We start from the raw sequence: 18,416 nt of genomic DNA on the forward strand, positions 1-18,416 counted from the left end.
TGGTATATATATATATATATATATATATATATATATGAAAATTGATGGTTTGAATTAGGTAATTTGATGGCATTATCAAAATACAAGGCACATGGAGAGGGGTACAGCATCAAAACTTTATCACCACAAATTTTACCATTCATTCCATCCTCCTTGGAGTAGCATAAAGCTCTGTGTGATGGATGGAACAGCATATTTCAAGGGGCATTTCAAGGACTGAGCTGAATTTCTTTTTCTCTTCAGCCTAAATGGAAAACATGGAACTTAAACGAACCATCTTTTCTTAGAAAGGTTCTTACTTTGAGTGCACTTCACAAATGGGCTTAGATGACTTCGGCATAAGATGACTAGATCAGTTTCCAGATCTGAAGAGATCCGACTCGGCATTGGGAATTACTTAATGTCTCTGAGGGCAGCATTGAAAAGACTTCTCTGAAAAGTTCTGCTCTCCTGTACCAGACACCCGCTGCCTGTGCTTTGTCTTACCGTGGTTGGGTTGACCACCGTGAAGGCTATTCTTCATTGTCAACTTGACTCCATTTGGAATGAACTAAAACCTAAGCAGTAATACAGAATTCTAATCCAGACCTGCTAAGTCACAGTTTCATGTTGCCTGCAAACCATATTCAGGCAAGACCTACCTATGAGGGATTTTTGCTATTCTGGGAACAGCCAGACTGGCATATATAACATCTGCAGTCCAGAATGGTCATGTACCTGTGATGAACTCTACAGCAAGTGCATTAGCACACCTGTCAGGATTTTTTTCTTCATTAAATCATTTGAAGTGGGAAGACCCACTTGTAATCCAGCTCTTTTGAGACAGGAAGATTGACCTTTAATCCAGCTTTTTTTGAGGTAGGAAGAAGCACTTTTTAACTGGGCCACACCTTCTGCTGGTAACCTCTATGAAACTGGCAGCCTTTACAAAACACACAGAAGAATGAGGCTCCCTCTTCGCCTGTCTGCTCTCACTCTTGCAGGTGAGTCCATTCTTTTTCTGACATGAGGGCCTGCGTATTCAGGATTGCAGTGCATACTAAAGAACAGGTGAGGCACCCAGTCTCATGACTGAATAATTGTTGGATTCTTGGACTTTCTGTTGGTAGACAACCATTTTTGGGTTAGCTAGACTACACTTTGTAAGCCGTTTAATAAATTCCATATTTATATTCATAATAAATCCCATATGTATTCCACAATAAATCTCATATATATTCATTCTATAATTTGTTTCTCTAGAGGACCCTGAATAATATAACTACTCACTTAGCTGTTCAACACTGGCTAGATGATGAACATTTTGTCAGGCCCTTTCATTTCTTAGTCCATCTATTCCTCGTGGAAGGGTACTAAAGCAGGGGTATTATTTTAGATACAATGGCAAGAAAAAAAAGGCTAAGAGATGCAAAGGAAAACATCCAGGTAGTAATACAGAATTCTAATCCAGACCTGCTAAGTCACAGTTTCATGTTGCCTGCAAACCATATTCAGGCAAGACCTACCTATGAGGGAATTTTGCTATTCTGGGAACAGCCAGACTGGCATATATAACATCTCCAGTCCAGAATGGTGGTGTACCTGTGATGAACTCTACAGCAAGTGCATTAGTATGGAGGCCCCTTACTTTGCAGTGCAGGGTGACTGTGTAGGGAGTACCAGCCCTGAAGCCTGGGACTTCAATGGAACACGGGCGACCAGGAATAATAAGGCCAGCCCATTCTGCCTGGCTATTCTACTGGATTCAAGTGATAAACTGGTCATACGTTCTGACTGGTGTGGTCCAGTCCAGTTTGAGAACATCCCATCTAAGTCCAGTCACTGTGAAATTTCCCAGACTTTGAACCTTCTCTGCATGAGAATACACAGGGATGACGTTACTATAAAGGGAACTGCTCTCTGGGGTTCAGGTGAGATGGGATTTGGCTAAAGTTGGGATGAGCTCTTTGGTTTGTATTGACTACGGATGTGTGATTTACTGCAGTACTGAGCACACTCCAATTGTTAGAATTAAAGCCAAGGCTTTCTTTCAGCCTTTGGGAATAGAAGGCAGTTTTTGGAGGAGCTCAAAACTTCCATTCTTGATATACCACTAGGTTTATGGGAAGCTCTTGAGTATTTGTAAAATGAGCTCCGAGTGATTTTATTTTTCACTTACAAATTTTGCTTTAAAGTTGCTTAGATATTATAATTTGAAACATACTTTTCGAGACAAGTCACCTCTCACTTTTGAAAAAGAAGAGTAGGTGGAATTTTGTCTGGAGCTGTCTACTAGACTAAGAGCAGGACCTGCCCAAATAAGGTATAAGATATTGAAGTAGAAGTGATTCACTAGGATTTCCCCAACATGGAAGGGTCTAAGTCTCAGTTAGAGATGGGATTCCTCTTAAGCAGAGACAGGGAGAGGAGAAAAGGAGTGAACGGGTCTAAAATACCTGTCAAGACTTCAACAGAGAGAGGGGCCGTGCCGAAGTCCTGGGTGACCCCTTGAAGGGTGATGTAGTAGCGGGTGGCTGCCTTGAGCCCAGGCAGGTCCACTGACCTCAGTCCTCCTGGGACTGTGAGGTTCTGGACAGTCTGGGTCGTGTCAGCCTCTAGCACCTGAATGAAAAAGTTCTTATAGGCTCCTTCTGGAGCAGTCCAGTTGAGCGTGAGGGCATCCCAGCCCACCTCGGCCACAGTGACCTCTCCCAAATTGGGAGTTGTCCCTAGAGAAGGACAAAGAATGCGTTTAAAAGTCATTGTAAGATATAGGAAATCCAGAACCCAAGGGCAGGCTTTACATCCCCTGAAAACACGACATTTGTTAGATAAACATGCTTCATGTAACATCTTAAACCTTGGAAAGAGCAGAAGAAGGGGGCGGGGAAATATTTGCTTTCTTAGTTTATCAATTTCAGAGAATTCAGGAATTCCTTCTGTGGCTAATTTCCTTTGGACTCTAGCACATAATCAGTCCTTAATGTGGGGTCACCATCCTTGGTTTATTTGGACTGTCTCAGATGATGGATTCCATACAGCAGCAATGTGTTGTTTATGTACAATGTTAACATGGCCTTAGAACTATGTCACGCGATGGCCTGGCTATCCAGCATCAGACCCCCATGACACTTCAGCTTGTGGCTGAACAAGGCCATTCTAAAATCAATGATGCGTGATTATCCTTGGTCAGTTTCCTGTTGAGAAAAACAGAAGCTTTAGATATGAAGGAAGAAAGTACCTGTGGAGGTCTCGGCAGAGAGCACTGGTGTTCTATAGCCCCGGGCTACCCCATAGATGGAGACTCTATAAGAAGTGGCAGCCTTGAGGCCTGGGATGTCTGCAGCCCGGAGGTTACCAGGTACTGTGAAGTTGTGAGCAGTCTCCACATTGTTGGCTTCCTGTACCTGAATGACAAAGTACTCATAGGCCAGGTCATCTGCAGTCCAGTTGAGTCTGAGGCCATCCCAGCCGGCCTCAGTCACAGTGAGATTTTCCAGGGAAGGCACTTCTTCTAAACAATAACAGAGACAAGGTCAGTTACACTATTCATCAAATGCTTGCCTTTTAAGAACCCAGCAAATCCATTGGCCAAGGCCCATAGAGTCCAGTACCAGGATGCTGTCACTGTATGCCCAGCGGTGATGTCCAACAAAATGCAATAAACAGGTTAGTATAGCATTGATCTTGCCTTTGTACAGCTGAATTTCCTTTTGGAAATACGTTTACTTGTTTACAAGTGTCCTAGAGAAGACTGTACTCATCTGTTAATGAGGCTCCATGCCTCAGTTTCCAGTTAGCAGAGTGGTTTTTCACTACAAAAAATGGTTTCACTACAAAGTGGTTTTTCAGCTGGTCTTGGGTCTTTTTCCAGCACTCTGCATTTTGCAGCCTCCTAGATCTGCTTAGGTTTCTTTTCTCTTAGTGCTGCCTTGGCCTTTCCTAGAAGGTCATTATAGTTTAATTTGGACTTTCCTGTTCCTGAGTTTCAGGTCAGTTTTTAACAAACCACTTCAGAAGAGTAGGGAAAAGGGGAAAGTACTGGTCAGGCTGAAAACAAAACAAAAAACAGAAAAAAAATTTTCCTTCTCCTGCTGTCTAAAAGCACTAATGAGAAACTTCACTGGCGTTGAGAATTTATACCATGGTGAAGAGGAAGTAACTACCTTTTCTTTCCAGGAATTTATCTTAAGCCTTATCTCTAATGGTGACATTAATCATATTGTTTCCCATGAAAAGAGCTTAGATTCGAGGCTGCATAAAGTATAGGGAGACTTGCCTAATGCAGAGGAGGGAGGAGGGTACTATAGATCGTCACAGGTATAGATGTTAAAATGCTCACAGGTATAAAGAGTGGAGGGACAGCACATTAGACTGAGCTCTTCTGAGACTCATTTCATCTCTGCACTTCAGTTTTTGCCTGTGTCTCTGGTGCTTCTACTTCATGACCCCCCACACCTCTTCCCTCAGTTGAGAGAACTGTCTCCATTGGGGCTCAGATTCCATCCTGTTTGGGTCTCTAGTTCTCCACCTTTCCCTCTTTCTTTTCACAGGCAGATCAAGAAAGATACAGATATGGCTTTGCTTTATGTAAGTGGCGTGTGCTCATATCTACACTGGATGCTGTTGGCACACCACGCACACTAAGTTGACCCTAAACACATGCTCACATATATGAAAGATGAAACTTCCACCGATGAACCTAGAGGGATGGAGGGTTGCTCTGAATAAAGACAGAGCAGGCAGTTGTGGACTGTGAAGCTGTGCGTAAGTGCTGAGTCCTCATTTTCAGGGTGAATGATGTCCTTGTGGGCTCACTGCATTTTCTGCTTGCACCCTAGCTTTCCTACAGGCCACAGTGAAAAGGCTATTGTCATTCTCTCCCAGCTGGGCTTTGGAATTTACCCTCTGAGTAATGCCAGTGGGCCCAGGAAGTCAGAATTTCCAAATCTTCTGTCATCTGGACTCATGGTGGGCCAAGCAGCTGCAGGAAGGAATTTCTGGCCATGTCGTCATCCCTTCAGATTCCCACCATTGTATAGATGGTGGTTACCATAGGCTGGCAGGATGCAGAGCCCGAATCTCTTTGTGTGCTTTGTATGTGAGAGAGTGATTCTCCCACAGCAAGCGGAGAATTCAATGCAAGCTGGAAGACTACAAGAATGCTTCAAATGGCGCCAAACTCATTTTCTAGAGAATGAAATACCTGAAATATGAAGTCTTGGCTGCCTTGGAGCTTTCTGGTGGTTCTCAGTAGCTACCAAGAATAAAGCTAAAATCCCTGAACATCTGTGCTCTGCACCTGTTCCAGAAGGCCTGCAGCCTTAGAAATACTGTCTTTCTACTTAGACACACAGCAGTGCTAAGCTTATTTGATGACTACAGAACATCCCTTGACTCTAAGCCTCTCAGATGCTGTTCCCCTGCTGGAAAGGACACTGCACTCTCCTGAACCTTGCCTCCTCTTGCTCCTCAAGGACTCATCTAGGTAGCTCCTCTTTTAAGACTCCTCAGAGCCTTTTGTCCTCTTTTTCAGGCATGTGATGAGGATCAGGTCTATCCTCCTGTGACTCCCCATGCTTCTGTAACAGCAGAACTACGTCCTTCCCATGTTGGTTCCATCTTTCCCACTGCAGTGCACTCTTTCTCATTCTCTTTGTCCTGAATGTCCCCCTCTTCTGTCTGATTCTTAGCATGTGGTCATCATATATTAAATAAATAAATGAACATTGAAAGGATAACTATTTGAATCCACTTCAGTTTGCTCCATAGAAAAGTGAAATGGTAAATCGGAGCAAAATGAGCAAAATGTTGTTTAATGCCTGAAGCTGTGGTTAGGAACAAAATTTCATTTTTCCGCCTTCCAAATTCATGCGAGACACTATTGGGTTCTTAGGTTGCTGTGAAAATATGCCTCACGGCCCTTGGCTCTTGCCTATTGTTCTCCTTTATGTCTTGTATTGCTCCCAGTGAATTTGTAGCCTTGGCTTTAGGCAGAGTTTAGTTAGCAGGGATGTAAACGCAGAAAGAGAAAAGGAAAAACTGAGGGAGGAGAGAAGCGTATGGGAGAGTTGGGAGGAGGGAGCAGGAGAGAACCACACTGGTCTTCTGCGCCCTCGTCTCTACCCCCTCCCTTTTATGTCTCTCCCTCTCTCCCTCCCCCTTTTATGCTCTCTCTTTTTGTCATCCATATTGCACAAACTTAACGAATTCCTAGGGAATAACTACCTTGCCCCTTGCTCCTGAAGGGTGCTAGACAGCTGCTACAGCAGAGAAGGACAAAAAGGAGAAAACAAAACGTGGCAATGCTGGCCCTAGAGCAGCTGGATCTCTGCAGATGTTCCTGACGCTCACTCTGGCTTTGGATGTGTTCCAGGTCCTGCAGGCAGCAGTAGACAAAGGAGATTGTCCCTACAATCTGCTCACGGGTGGGTGGAGGTCAGGGACAATGAGGTGGTTACTGCCCATTCTCAAGTTGGTAAGTAGCCATGAAACCTTGGAGCAGCATCAGGGGTGGACTGGAGGGTGGGGGGCGGTGTTTCACAGCTTGTTCAGAGGATGCCCTTGGTTTGAATAGCACTTGAAATGGATGAGACTAGAGCAAATGATAAGTGGAAAACAGGGGACAGAATAGGAATATAACAAAGGGAATACAGTCCTGGTGGTGGAGGCAGGCTCAGCAAACATACAAGGGGACAGTCATGTGTTGGCCAAGGACATGAATAGTGGAAGCTAAGCCAGAGAAGCCAGACTCTGGAGGCCACCCAGCCCTTGGAAAGGTGCTGTTATGTACCTTTTTTTTTTTTTTTTTTTTTTTTTTTTTTTTTTTTTTTTTTTTTTATGGAGCACAGGTATGAAGGCTGGGAAGATTTACTCTACTTTCAATATGGTGCCACCTCATGGAGGAGGTCTGGACTTGGGCCACTGCTATGGCTGGAGCATGGGGCTTCCGTGGAGAAAATGCAGGAGGACCAGCATAAGAAATGTTAATCTTGCAACATCTGCCTTTGATTCTGGAGATGTGGGGAGATGGGGGTGGGTCCCTCCTTCTGGAGCTTTGTGAAAGAGGAAAGAGTAGAAGAGAAGAGGGAGAGGAGGAACAAGAAGAGAGTTCTCTTCCTTCTTACATTTCTGGTTCCTTTTTTTTTTTTTTAGTTGCCTTTGGCACACAATAAACTCATGCAAGGGTAGATTATACAAGTCGGGCTATTCAAGCTAACTCCTTTCAATTCTATTTCCCTATCTTTGCTGAACTTTTCCTTCTAAGCTTCTCGGACAGCCTCAGCACCCTACAGCTCAGGGGGGGGGGGGAGCAGTCTGCACTGTTCCCAGAATTAACCACTGCACTCATTTCTTACTTGATTAGACTGTCCTTTTGTCTCACAAATTTCTCTGTTTTCCTTCAAAATGCCTGTGATTTTACAGTGGCTATTCTGATAGGAGACTAGCCTTCTTGTGTTATGTAAGAACAGCCAATGAGATGTACAGGGAAATGATTGATACAATCTCTAGAAAGAGCCATGGGTTGGAGCTTTGACTCTACCTCCATCCTACCACCTAGAACCTGGATGATGGTGGATTGCAGCAGCCATGTAGTGATACTGACCTTGTTTTGAGAATAGGAGCTAAACCCTAAAAAGATGGTAGAAGAGAAAGAGTGAAGGAGTCTGGATCCTGAACAATTTGAAACAATTATGCTTTCTCTTGTACTGCCTGGTGACAGATCAATTTAATGGAGGAGACTGACATTTGAAAATTCTGTTGTATTCAGTTGAAGATATTAATAGATAACTTGTGCCCTGCATGACATTTCTAAATTGCCTCATTGTCATTCTCTTTCAGATTACTGAGGGTCAGCTGGGTGACTTCTGTGTTACGTGACCAGCACTAGTGACCCCTGAACATCCTGATCTCTGATAGTCCCAGCTTCTAGTTTTCTCCAAAGACTCTACGGAGTGTGGGGGGTCAATCAGGCTATGATGGTCATGTGACACAGCACTCTTCAAACAGCAGCACAGTGCAGTAGATGAGTTAGCTGCATGCCTGCATGCATGCTAATGAAATGGGAAGCTAAGTCTGTCACTTATGAAAACTCAAACGATCTTGAAAACTTCATGGCTGAAATTGAATGTGTCATTTTTCATACAGGAAGAACCATTTTTATCCCCAGATTCTCTCTGCAGTTCAGTCCGTGAATTAAAGTGACAGGAGAGAAAGTCGGTAGGTTAGCTGGCTAATAGGACTAAGAGGGACCTGGGATCAACCAGGGAGAACCAGAAAACTCTTCATGACTAGAAATAAAGTGAGAAGGCAGCGTGGCAGATTTCGGATCAAGTGCCATTCTCCTGGGCTATGCTGAGGAGGGCAAGAGAGCTGCAATAAAAATACTCCAAGGAAGATGTTCAAATAATGACGTCCAACATCCTGGGCATCTTTAAAACAATGAAAAGTAAAGCTGTCATTAGATTAAAGGGGAGAAATGGGAAATTTATAGAATACCATGGAGCACAAATGAAACAGCAACAAGAGACAAGACAGACAATCAGAGCTCCTTATTTACATTCTCCTAGTTAGAGTTGCTTAGAAGTCAGCATTTCTTCATGAGGCAATTTGGTTCAACCAGTTGACTGACAGGAGAAAAATGTCAATCTTCACGAAAGACAAGGAAGCTGCCATTTCAGTGTGGCAGAGAGAGCTCCAGGAGGAGAGAAAGGAGCTTATTTAACCTCTGGGCATCACATTCCTGACAAGCTTGGCAGACTCAAAGCTGCCACCCAGAGTTAGCAGAGAGCTTAGAGCTCAGGGTGACTTACCGGTGGATGCCTTCACACGTGCAGGCTTGCTCTTGTGTCTGCCCTTCTCGGCAGTGAGGAGGACAGTGTATTCTTGCCCTGGCTCCAGGTCTGTCAGGACATGGGAGGTGGCATCCTTTGGCAGCTGGACTTCCATCGACTGGCCTGTGGGGAGGCTGTAGTTGAGGCGGTAACGATCAAACTTGGCCAGGGGTGTCGTCCAGAAAAACGTCAAACTGTCTTGTGTGGTTTCAGACACCTGTAGGTCCTTGGGTGCATCGATTTCTGGAGAGAGAATGATGAGACATCTTTAGGCTGCCAAGCACAGGGACTTCTGTAGCTGAGTGTTCCCTGAGGAAACCTGTAACTGCAGGGCAGTCACCTGACTGACCTCACCTTTTATAGACAGGAGATGTTACACACTACCTTTTGGGATTTGGAGAAAATTAAAAATAATGTGCAGTGGTTTATAGACACACACACACACACACAAACATACACACAGGGAGACATATACCCAGAAACATACACACACACACATACACACAGAGAGACATATACACAGACACATTTACACACGCAGAGACATACACATACACACAGTCACACACAGAGAAACACACACATACACACTGTGCAACACTACTGAAATCTAAAGCTGTGATGTATCTAGTAGTAGATTTTTCAGAAAAACACTTCAGGAGGGAAACAACAGTCTCCAATCCAGCCCTATGTAATCTTCACCCAAGGCTGGCACTACAGGATGCTACGGGAACCATGATGCTGTAGTAGATGCTGTAGTTATCTATATGGTTACTTCACTATCTGCCCTAGGGAAGTATTTTCTCAAAAGCTAAGGGGAAAAACTTCACATATGTACCAATTAAACAGGCTTATTTTAAGAGAATAGGTTGACAACTAAAAACAGGCATACTATAATATTTGCTTCCAATTTTCCTTTTGTTCTCTTTCCTCTGTAGAGAGTTGTGCTAGGGTAGTTCCCTTAGGAGTGAGCTTATGAATTCTACTTTTGTACTTTTAAATGTAGACATCTGGGCTCCATGGCACTAGAGGCCCATTTCTCCTCTAATCTCATTTTTTGAATTTGTAGATAAACTTTTCTCATCAGCCCTGCCTTTCCTGTTCAGTCTACTTCAGCAATGGTAGCATTGCCATGCCCCTCACCTGTGGCCGCATTGATGGTTGCTGGATCACTCTCCTTGTCTCCCTTGACAGCAGAAACACCAATCCCATATTCAGTTCCAGGCCTTAGACCTGGAAGAGAATGTGAAGGTTGGGCACTAGTAGAAGGCAGGCTCCCAGAAGACTTTAAAAGTGACCCCAGACTGGCTTCTGGCCACTGTGAATTGTATATGCTCATCACATGATTCAGTGCCAGTGAGAGGAATGGACAGAAGCTGGGCCTATTTCATAATCTCTGCAGGGTTGCAAAATAGGGACATATGCTCCTGTCCTTTCGAGGGCCCCTGTGGCACAGCACCGCTGGGTCATGGCTCACCTGTGAGTGTGGTTTTGGTTGTGGCTTGCTGGCTCTTTGGAACATCTATCTCAGCATGGTCACCTCCAGAGATAGGGGCATACTTAATTCTGTAACTGTCGATGTCTGCCTTGACGTTCCTCCACTCCAAGGTGATGCTGTTGTCTGTCTGTGAGACACGGCGGAGATTCCTGGGAGCATCCAGGCCTGTTTAGGAGGGAAAGGGAAGATGGGCATTATGCCAGGTTTGATGAGTGCAGGAGAACTTGACATTTTAATCAGAGATTCAAAAGGCACCTGCCAATGGACAGAAATGTCAGAATTCCCCCGAAGCCCCTGTCTTGGTAACTGATTCACAAAGTTAAAGAGCACAGGCCCAGTTCCTTTCTTGAGGATTAATAGGTGGTATTTCAATTGGCTACATTGATTTCATTTTCTGTGTCTGAAGAATAATACAAAGCCCCCAACATAAGACTGTCGATATGAAAACTGTTCTGTTGAATCAATGTATTTTTAATAACTTAGTGCTGATCACCTGGTGCTACCAAACTCCTGCAAAATGTGTATGGGATACATAATTGACATTTGGATACCTTTGAGGTAATGCCATTTGCTAAGATGTCAGGCAAATGCCTTTACCCACTGAGCCATTAAATTTTAACCAGAAATGTTGTCTAAGAATATCAGACCAGCCCTTCCTTTTTCTCTTTTCTCTCCCTCTTTCCCCCATTTCTCTCTCTATCATACATGCACACATACATGCACACATATGCACACATGTTTGTGCGTGCCTGGGTATGTTTGGAAGGTTATTTAATCCCCTTTTCTTTGAAAAAGTCACTAATTATTATCTAAAATGAATGCACAAAGATGAAAAGGCCCTTGACCATCTTTAGGGTTATATGAGCCTGGAGGACTCGTGGATGGAGTGGGGCAGAATTGGTACTCTGCCCTTTCCTCACCTGTGATGAAGGTCTCTTTGGCAGGGTTGCTTGCCATGTCCACTCTGCGGGAGATGAGGGACACCTCATACTCCGTGTCAGGTCTCAGGTTCCCGATGGAGTACTGGTTGTCTTCGTGTGTGAGGTCGATGGTGGTACGGTCTCCAGGTACATCCTTGATGCCATAGGAGAGCTCAATGCTATCAATTTCAGCCAAGGGCTTGAACCAGGTGATCAGTGCTGTGGTGTCTGTGACATCTTTTACCTCAATATGGCTGGGGGCATCCAGGCCTGTGACCAACAAAGGAACCAAAGGGTCAATGCCAGCAGAAGGGGTTGAGAGTAGGGGGGGCTTTGCAGCAGACCACAATAGACATTTGACTCATAATGACACCTTACTTTCTTTTGCCCTTGGGAGCTGCAGTTTCTGTTTGGCAAGCTGAAAAGAGGGACTGTAAGATCTACATGGAGGGCTTTTTGCCCTCATTTTTCCAATAGTAAAACAGAGAAAGCTTATAAAGCATCTAGAACGGAACCTGGCATAAAGGTGATGCGTGATGAAAGCCTTTCCTTTGCTGGTGTGTATCTCTCTCTCTCTCTCTCTCTCTCTCCCCCCCCCCATGTGTGTGTGTGTGTGTGTGAGTGTGTCTACGCGTCTGTATATGTGTTGTTTATGCATACATGTCTCTCTTTGTGTATGTATTTCTGAGTGTGTCTGTATGTGAGTGTTGCATATCTTTGTATAGCCCACGTGTGAAATTTAGAGGAAAACTTCTTCTGGGGTTGGTTCTTTCCTACCAGGAGGGACCTGATGATTGGATTCAGATTATCAGGCTTGACAAGCTCCCTTACCCTAACTGAGCCACCGAGCCAGCCTCAAAAAAATGTTTTTGATAAAAGGAACCAGGGCAAGAGTAATTTCTGTTTCAAGCATAGCCTGTTTTGTCCTCATTCTGGGGATTCCTGTGTCATCCTGTTAAACTCACTTCCTGCCCCATACACCTGGATTTCATGCTTCCTCACCTCCTAGTCTCGACAAGGCTATTCTTTTGTTCCATCTATTGAGATTTCCCTTTTCCTCTTTGCCTTTCATGTCAACCAGGTACATATATCCTCTTCCCTGTAGGGTACATACATCCTCTTCCCTGTAGGGTACATACATCCTCTTCCCTGAAGGGTATATACATCCTCTTCCCTGAAGGGTATATACATCCTCTTCCCTGTAAGGTACACAGATCCTCTTCCCTGTAGGGTACATGCATCCTCTTCCTTGTAGCTACTGTTGCTCATTGTCTTGTCACAGATGTTTTTACAGTTTGGTTGAGAAGGCTAGGCTGATTGCATGACAGACTCCAAATTGGCAGATAAGTTGACTAGGCCTAAGAACTGGGCAAGTCCAGGCAAGCCCAAGCCAGACAATTACTAAGAGGGAAGAAAAATGCCCAAGCTTCACTCCCCGATAATGTCTCCAGAATGCCTAAAGACAGCGTAAGACAAAGCTCATCTGCCCTGGAACTCCAATGTGTTTTAAATCGAGCCTGCAAGCTCACTTGGTTGTCTCTCTAATTTGGTAATGGGAGACCCCATCATGCTGGACTTCTGCAGAATAAAATACTCTTTGCTTTATATACTATTTGAGTCTGGGGTGTCATTCTTCAGCAAATCATGGACCCTTACAGGTTACATTTAGACTGGGTCATTCATTCATTCAGAAAATGGATGTTTGGCCTTCACGATCCTCAAGTTATCCTGGGCATTTAATGTATAATTTTATTTTTATCTTTAAAAGCTGTTTAGTCTATGCTTTTAGCAGCCATCCAGTAAGTGTTTTTAAATGGAAGTAGCCAGGATTCATGCAGAGTATGGGGAAAGGACCAATTTTTGATAGATTGTGAGGATGCTGCGTTGTTCATTTTTGAAGTCTAAGTGGTTATGTATCAGCTAGTGTTTAATGGATCCACAAAACACATCATGAAAATGATGCTATTACCTAGACAGAGACACTGTCTTCCATTCTCAGACCTGTCAGCCACAAACCCACTTATGCTGCTAAGGGGGTGGCTAGGGATACTGATAACCCCAACTCTGTGTTCAGAATAGTGAAGACTGACATTACTCTCTGCTGACCATGTCCCATGGTGTTGTTCCATCTGTGCCTTGGGCTTAAGACAACTTGATGAGAAAGATGCTATGAACCCAGTTTTCCAAACATTGGCTCCAAGGCTTAAAGAAGTAGGATGTTCCAAAGTGAAAGAGAATGGCAAGGAAGGAATTTAAACTCAGGACCACCGCATCCCTTCATCATCACAAGATGATGGTTCTTGTCAGCATTTATGTGTCTAGAATGATCACAGTAAACCTCAATGAGGTGCCAGGGAGAAGGGATCAAGCATGGTTTGCACCAAAAAATTAAGATACTTTAATTCTGCAAAAATGCTCAGAAATGGTCACAAAAGGAACAGAGAAGTGCATGTCAATCAATGTTGGTATTTACATATTCTGGAACTTCAAAGGCTGGGTGTTTGTCCCTTAATAAGCAGAATACAAAGCAGCCAAGCCTTAAATAATTTGGATTAAAGAGCAAAGGGCAGGAAAAAGAAACGTTACCTGCCTCTTCAGTGTACTTTCCCTACAGTGGATAAGCATTTCCTTGATCTTTTCTCTGCCTTACTGGTAATCTAATGATTTTTTTTCCTGTCAGTACCTGCCTCCTACCTACCACAGAGAGCTGTTGTCAGGATGATGGAAAACATTTGCTTATGAAGGAGACAGTCCTAGGTACTGGCCCTGAGCTATGCAAAATGTGCAAGCTTTTAAGTGCAAGATGTTCCTTCTTGTCATGTGTCAACAGATTTAACTTTCCCAGCAACCCCCTGCCAACCAGAGTTGATTTCTTAAAGAGCTGGCACATCTGTTCTCTTGAAGAAAATGAGACATTTTCCTACTAAATGCCAATGCAGGATCTCTTTCTCTATTTCTCCTGTATCTTGTTTTTTTAAAAGAACAAAACTGTTAGAACAATTCTAAATTCAGTTATATCCCATAGAAGTCTCTAGTTTATTAAATCCTACTTGACCCCAAGAATTTCTAAGGACATTAGTGTCAAGTGAAAGATGTGTGTGTGTGTATGTGTGTGTGTGTGTGTTTGAAAGTATCTGTGAGACTGTGTTTGAGTATATGTGTAGTTTTGAAAGTTGTGTGTTTGTGAGTATGTGTGTGACTGTGACAGTGTATGTGAGTGTATATGTGAGCATGTGTTTATATGTGAATATACATGTTTATATGTGATTGTATGAGAGTATGTGTTTGATGTATGTGTGTGTGTGAAAGATTGTATGTGAGTGTATATGTATGTGTATGTGTATGTGTGAATGTATCTGTAGGTCAGAGATCAATCTTAGGCATCTTTCCTTGGACTGTCCAACTTCCTCCTTGAGCCAGGGTCTCTGGCTAGCCTTGACCTGACCAGCAAGTCTTGGGGATCCTCTTTTCTCCATTTCTCAGCTGTGCTTGAGTCATGACTGTCTGGCCTACATCATGTTAAAGTGACTCAACTTCTCCAAGGCTTATTCCCTCGTTTTCATACACAGTACCATGCATACTCACCTCACCTCTGTCATGGGAGACTTGGTGTTAGTATTAAATGAGCTGGTGTGGTAGATGACTTGTGATAGTCTCCATGATTACCTTTTCTGCATCTACAGTCCTGAGAATATACCTTTGAGGAACTTCAGAGAGGGAATGCCTCTGTTTCTCTGTCTCTCCCATGTGTGCTGGCCTGAGAATTTCCTCTGACAGCAGTGACAGAAATGTCAACTTTGAGTCTACTCAACAGCATGCCATCATGCCCAGGCTAACCCAATGACAAGGAGGCTCCAAGGATAAAAAAATAAAATTGCCATCTCGTTATGCTTTGTTTTTGTTTTATTGTGACAGTGTATCCTTCCATAGCTTATATCATCCTAGAAGTCACCATGGAGTCCAGGATGGCCTTGACTCATGCTAATACCCTGTCTCAGCTTCTAGAGTGCAAGGATTACAGGTGATTATCTTGACTGGGGCCATTCTAGGCCAAGCAGTCTCGGTTCACAAAGATGCACAAGTGATCCCAGTTAAGGACAAGCATCACACAGCTGAGCCCAAGTCCAAATCACAAACCTTCAGAATTATCACTTAAGGCACTCCATATGGACTTTGTATTGGTAAGCAAATCCTCACTGATGCAGATGCTGTGTCAGAGGGCATGCTAGAAACCAGAAGGTGCAAAGAGACACAATCAGCTCTATCACAGGTCTTGGCTGGTACTCACGGGTTGTGGTTACTTTCTTCAAGCCGGGGCCTCGGGTGTTGTTTTTCACAATGTGCAGAGATATTTCATACTCTTGGCCAGGAGCAAGGCCAGTTTGGCGGTAAGAGGTCTCTGGTCTCCTCAGACTTTTTGTGATCTCTCCCTCATCTTCTTTGTTCTGCAAGATGGAAACAACACAGGGATAAGATTCAGAGGCAGGGACAGCCATGCATCTTCATGCTTCATTTGTTTCTGCTTCTTGTTTTAATTTATTTACTTGGTACCCTCCTATGTAACACAGCAGATTGGGAGGTTAGATGCTGAGAAAACAGAGATGAGAAAGCTGCTTCTAGAGTTTGTTTATTCCTCCTGTAGACACCTGCACTTATCCTGTCCCTGTCAAATGGCACCATGTGAGAGCCGTAACTCAGCCCTTCCTTTTGTAAGTCAGCAGTTGACTTCAAAGAAGTTGGTGGCCTGCCCCATGCTCTCCCAGATAATTGGGGACAGGGCCTGGGTTATAACCAGAAAACCGATTTACCTAATCTTTGTGTCCTAGGAAGATCTACTCATACTTGAGATGTGCCAAGAAATACTGTATAGGACAGACTGGTTCTGTTTCTGTTATCCCAAATAGAGATTTGCACGTTGGTACCTATAGATGATTTAACTTGTGTTTGTCTGGACTCTCATCTCTAAATGCTATACTTTTCTATTTATTAACAGCAGGGAAGAAATCAACATCACTTAAATACATAAGTGATCACACAAAGTGATAGTGCCCAGTCTTCCACCCAAAGCTAAGGAAACCAAGTAACATAAGAAGCAGCAGGGACTATTGACCACCTTGTGAATCCCCTATATCAAACACTTCCTCCAGAAGCCCCTTACCATATTTCGGAAAATGATCTCCCATGTTTCGAAAGCAATGTCTAGAGGATCCCACTCCACTTCCACAGATGTCTCCTTGATAGACTTGAACTTTAGACCTTCCGGTGCAGGCAAATCTGTAAGTAACAGCACACATAGAATATAAGGAAGGGCAAGATCCTAGGTAGCCACGCAGCGTGGGATACACTAAACCTGTGACAGACAGCTGTCCTTGAGGCTAGTAGCCAAATCTGGGGTCTACTTAAAGGCACTTCTGAACAAAGAATTCTCACCTGAGGAATACCGAATGGCAGAGAAACACCTGAAAAAATGTTCAACATCCTTAATCATCAGGGAAATGCAAATCAAAACAACCCTGAGATTCNACCTCACACCAGTCAGAATGGCTAAGATCAAAAATTCAGGTGACAGCAGATGCTGGCGAGGATGTGGAGAAAGAGGAACACTCCTCCATTGTTGGTGGGATTGCAAGCTTGTACAACCACTCTGGAAATCAGTCTGGCGGTTCCTCAGAAAATTGGACATAGTACTACCGGAGGATCCAGCAATACCTCTCCTGGGCATATATCCAGAAGATGTCCCAACCGGTAANAAGGACACATGCTCCACTATGTTCATAGCAGCCCTATTTATAATAGCCAGAAGCTGGAAAGAACCCAGATGTCCCTCAACAGAGGAATGGATACAGAAATTATGGTACATTTACACAATGGAGTACTACTCAGCTATTAAAAAGAATGAATTTATGAAATTCCCAGCCAAATGGATGGACCTGGAGGGCATCATCTCGAGTGAAGTAACACAATCACAAAAGAACTCACACAATATGTATTCACTGATAAGTGGATATTAGCCCAAAACTTAGGATACCCAAGATATAAGATACAATTTGCTAAACGCATGAAACTCAAGAAGAATGAAGACCAAAGTGTGGACACTGTGCACCTTCTTAGAATTGGGAACAAAACACCCAGGGAAGGAGTTACAGAGACAAAGTTCGTAGCTGTGATGAAAGGATGGACCATTTAGAGACTGCCATATCCAGGGATCCATCCCACAATCAGCTTCTAAACGCTGACACCATTGCATACACTAGCAAGATTTTGCTGAAAGGACCCAAATATAGCTGTCTCTTGTGAGACGATGCCGGGGCCTAGCAAACACAGGAGTGGATGTTCACAGTCAGCTATTGGATGTATCACAGGGCTCCCAATGGAGAAGCTAGAGAAAGTACCCAAGGAGCTAAAGGGATCTGCAACCCTATTGTTGGAACAACATGATGTACTAACCAGAACCCCGGAGCTCTTGTCTCTAGCTGCATATGTATCGAAAGATGGCCTAGTCGGCCATCAATGGAAAGAGAGGCCCATTGGACTTGCAAACTTTATATGCCCCAATATAGGGGAATGCCAGGGCCAAAAGAATGGGAATGGGTGGGTAGGGAAGTGGGGGGCGCTATGGGGGACTTTTGGGATAGCATTGGAAATGTAATTGAGGAAAATATGTAATAAAAATATTAAAAATCAAAAAAAAAAATAAAGGCACTTCTGGCATGCAGTCTACTGTGAGAAAATGTGAATGCCCCTATTATGACCGATCATATGACTGCTTATTTATGATTTCATATTGTTGAATTAGCAAAGCGTACATAGGATTTGGAATCAGATGGACCTGGATCAGCATCTAACCCACCGCCGATAACACTGTGACTTTGGACAAGATTTATACAAAGCCCTGAGATCATTGCTTTTCCTGGGAGATGGTGGTAACTGTGTCTTCCTTCGGGTATGCACCAAGGACTGAGTGATACATTCCGTGAGGTCTGCTGACCTAGCTCTTGGCATGCAGTGCACACTCAGTAAGGAGAGGCCAATGCTGTTATTACTTAGCAAGTAAGGGCCAGTTTCTAGCCACAGCTTGCTTCTCAGGCATGAAGGTAATTGTACTGACTCTTAAAGGAATAACCTGAGACAGTAAAGTCAATAGATGAGAACTCCACACGATGGTGATAAGAAGATCAAGATCTA

General features: G+C 43.7%; 1 protein-coding gene across 4 annotated transcripts in view; it reads right to left on the reverse strand.

Moving 5' to 3' along the window:
* The window catches only part of Tnc (tenascin C), an 88,203-nt gene that overhangs the window by 38,649 nt on the left and 31,138 nt on the right, over positions 1–18,416 (reverse strand). For 3 of the 4 annotated variants that reach the window (XM_029476824.1, XM_029476822.1, XM_029476823.1), the window contains exons 5-10: positions 16,390–16,505; positions 15,520–15,676; positions 11,232–11,501; positions 10,291–10,476; positions 9,957–10,046; positions 8,793–9,056 (exon numbers count right to left, since the gene is read on the reverse strand). In XM_029476824.1, coding sequence (XP_029332684.1) covers positions 8,793–9,056; positions 9,957–10,046; positions 10,291–10,476; positions 11,232–11,501; positions 15,520–15,676; positions 16,390–16,505 — 1,083 coding nt within the window. Of the gene's footprint in view, positions 1–2,435; positions 2,709–3,220; positions 3,494–8,792; positions 9,057–9,956; positions 10,047–10,290; positions 10,477–11,231; positions 11,502–15,519; positions 15,677–16,389; positions 16,506–18,416 lie in introns of all 4 variants that reach the window. The other variant, XM_029476825.1, reaches the window with a different exon arrangement.

The sequence above is a fragment of the Mus caroli genome, chromosome 4, assembly GCF_900094665.2.
Source record: "Mus caroli chromosome 4, CAROLI_EIJ_v1.1, whole genome shotgun sequence".
NCBI lineage: Eukaryota > Metazoa > Chordata > Mammalia > Rodentia > Muridae > Mus > Mus caroli.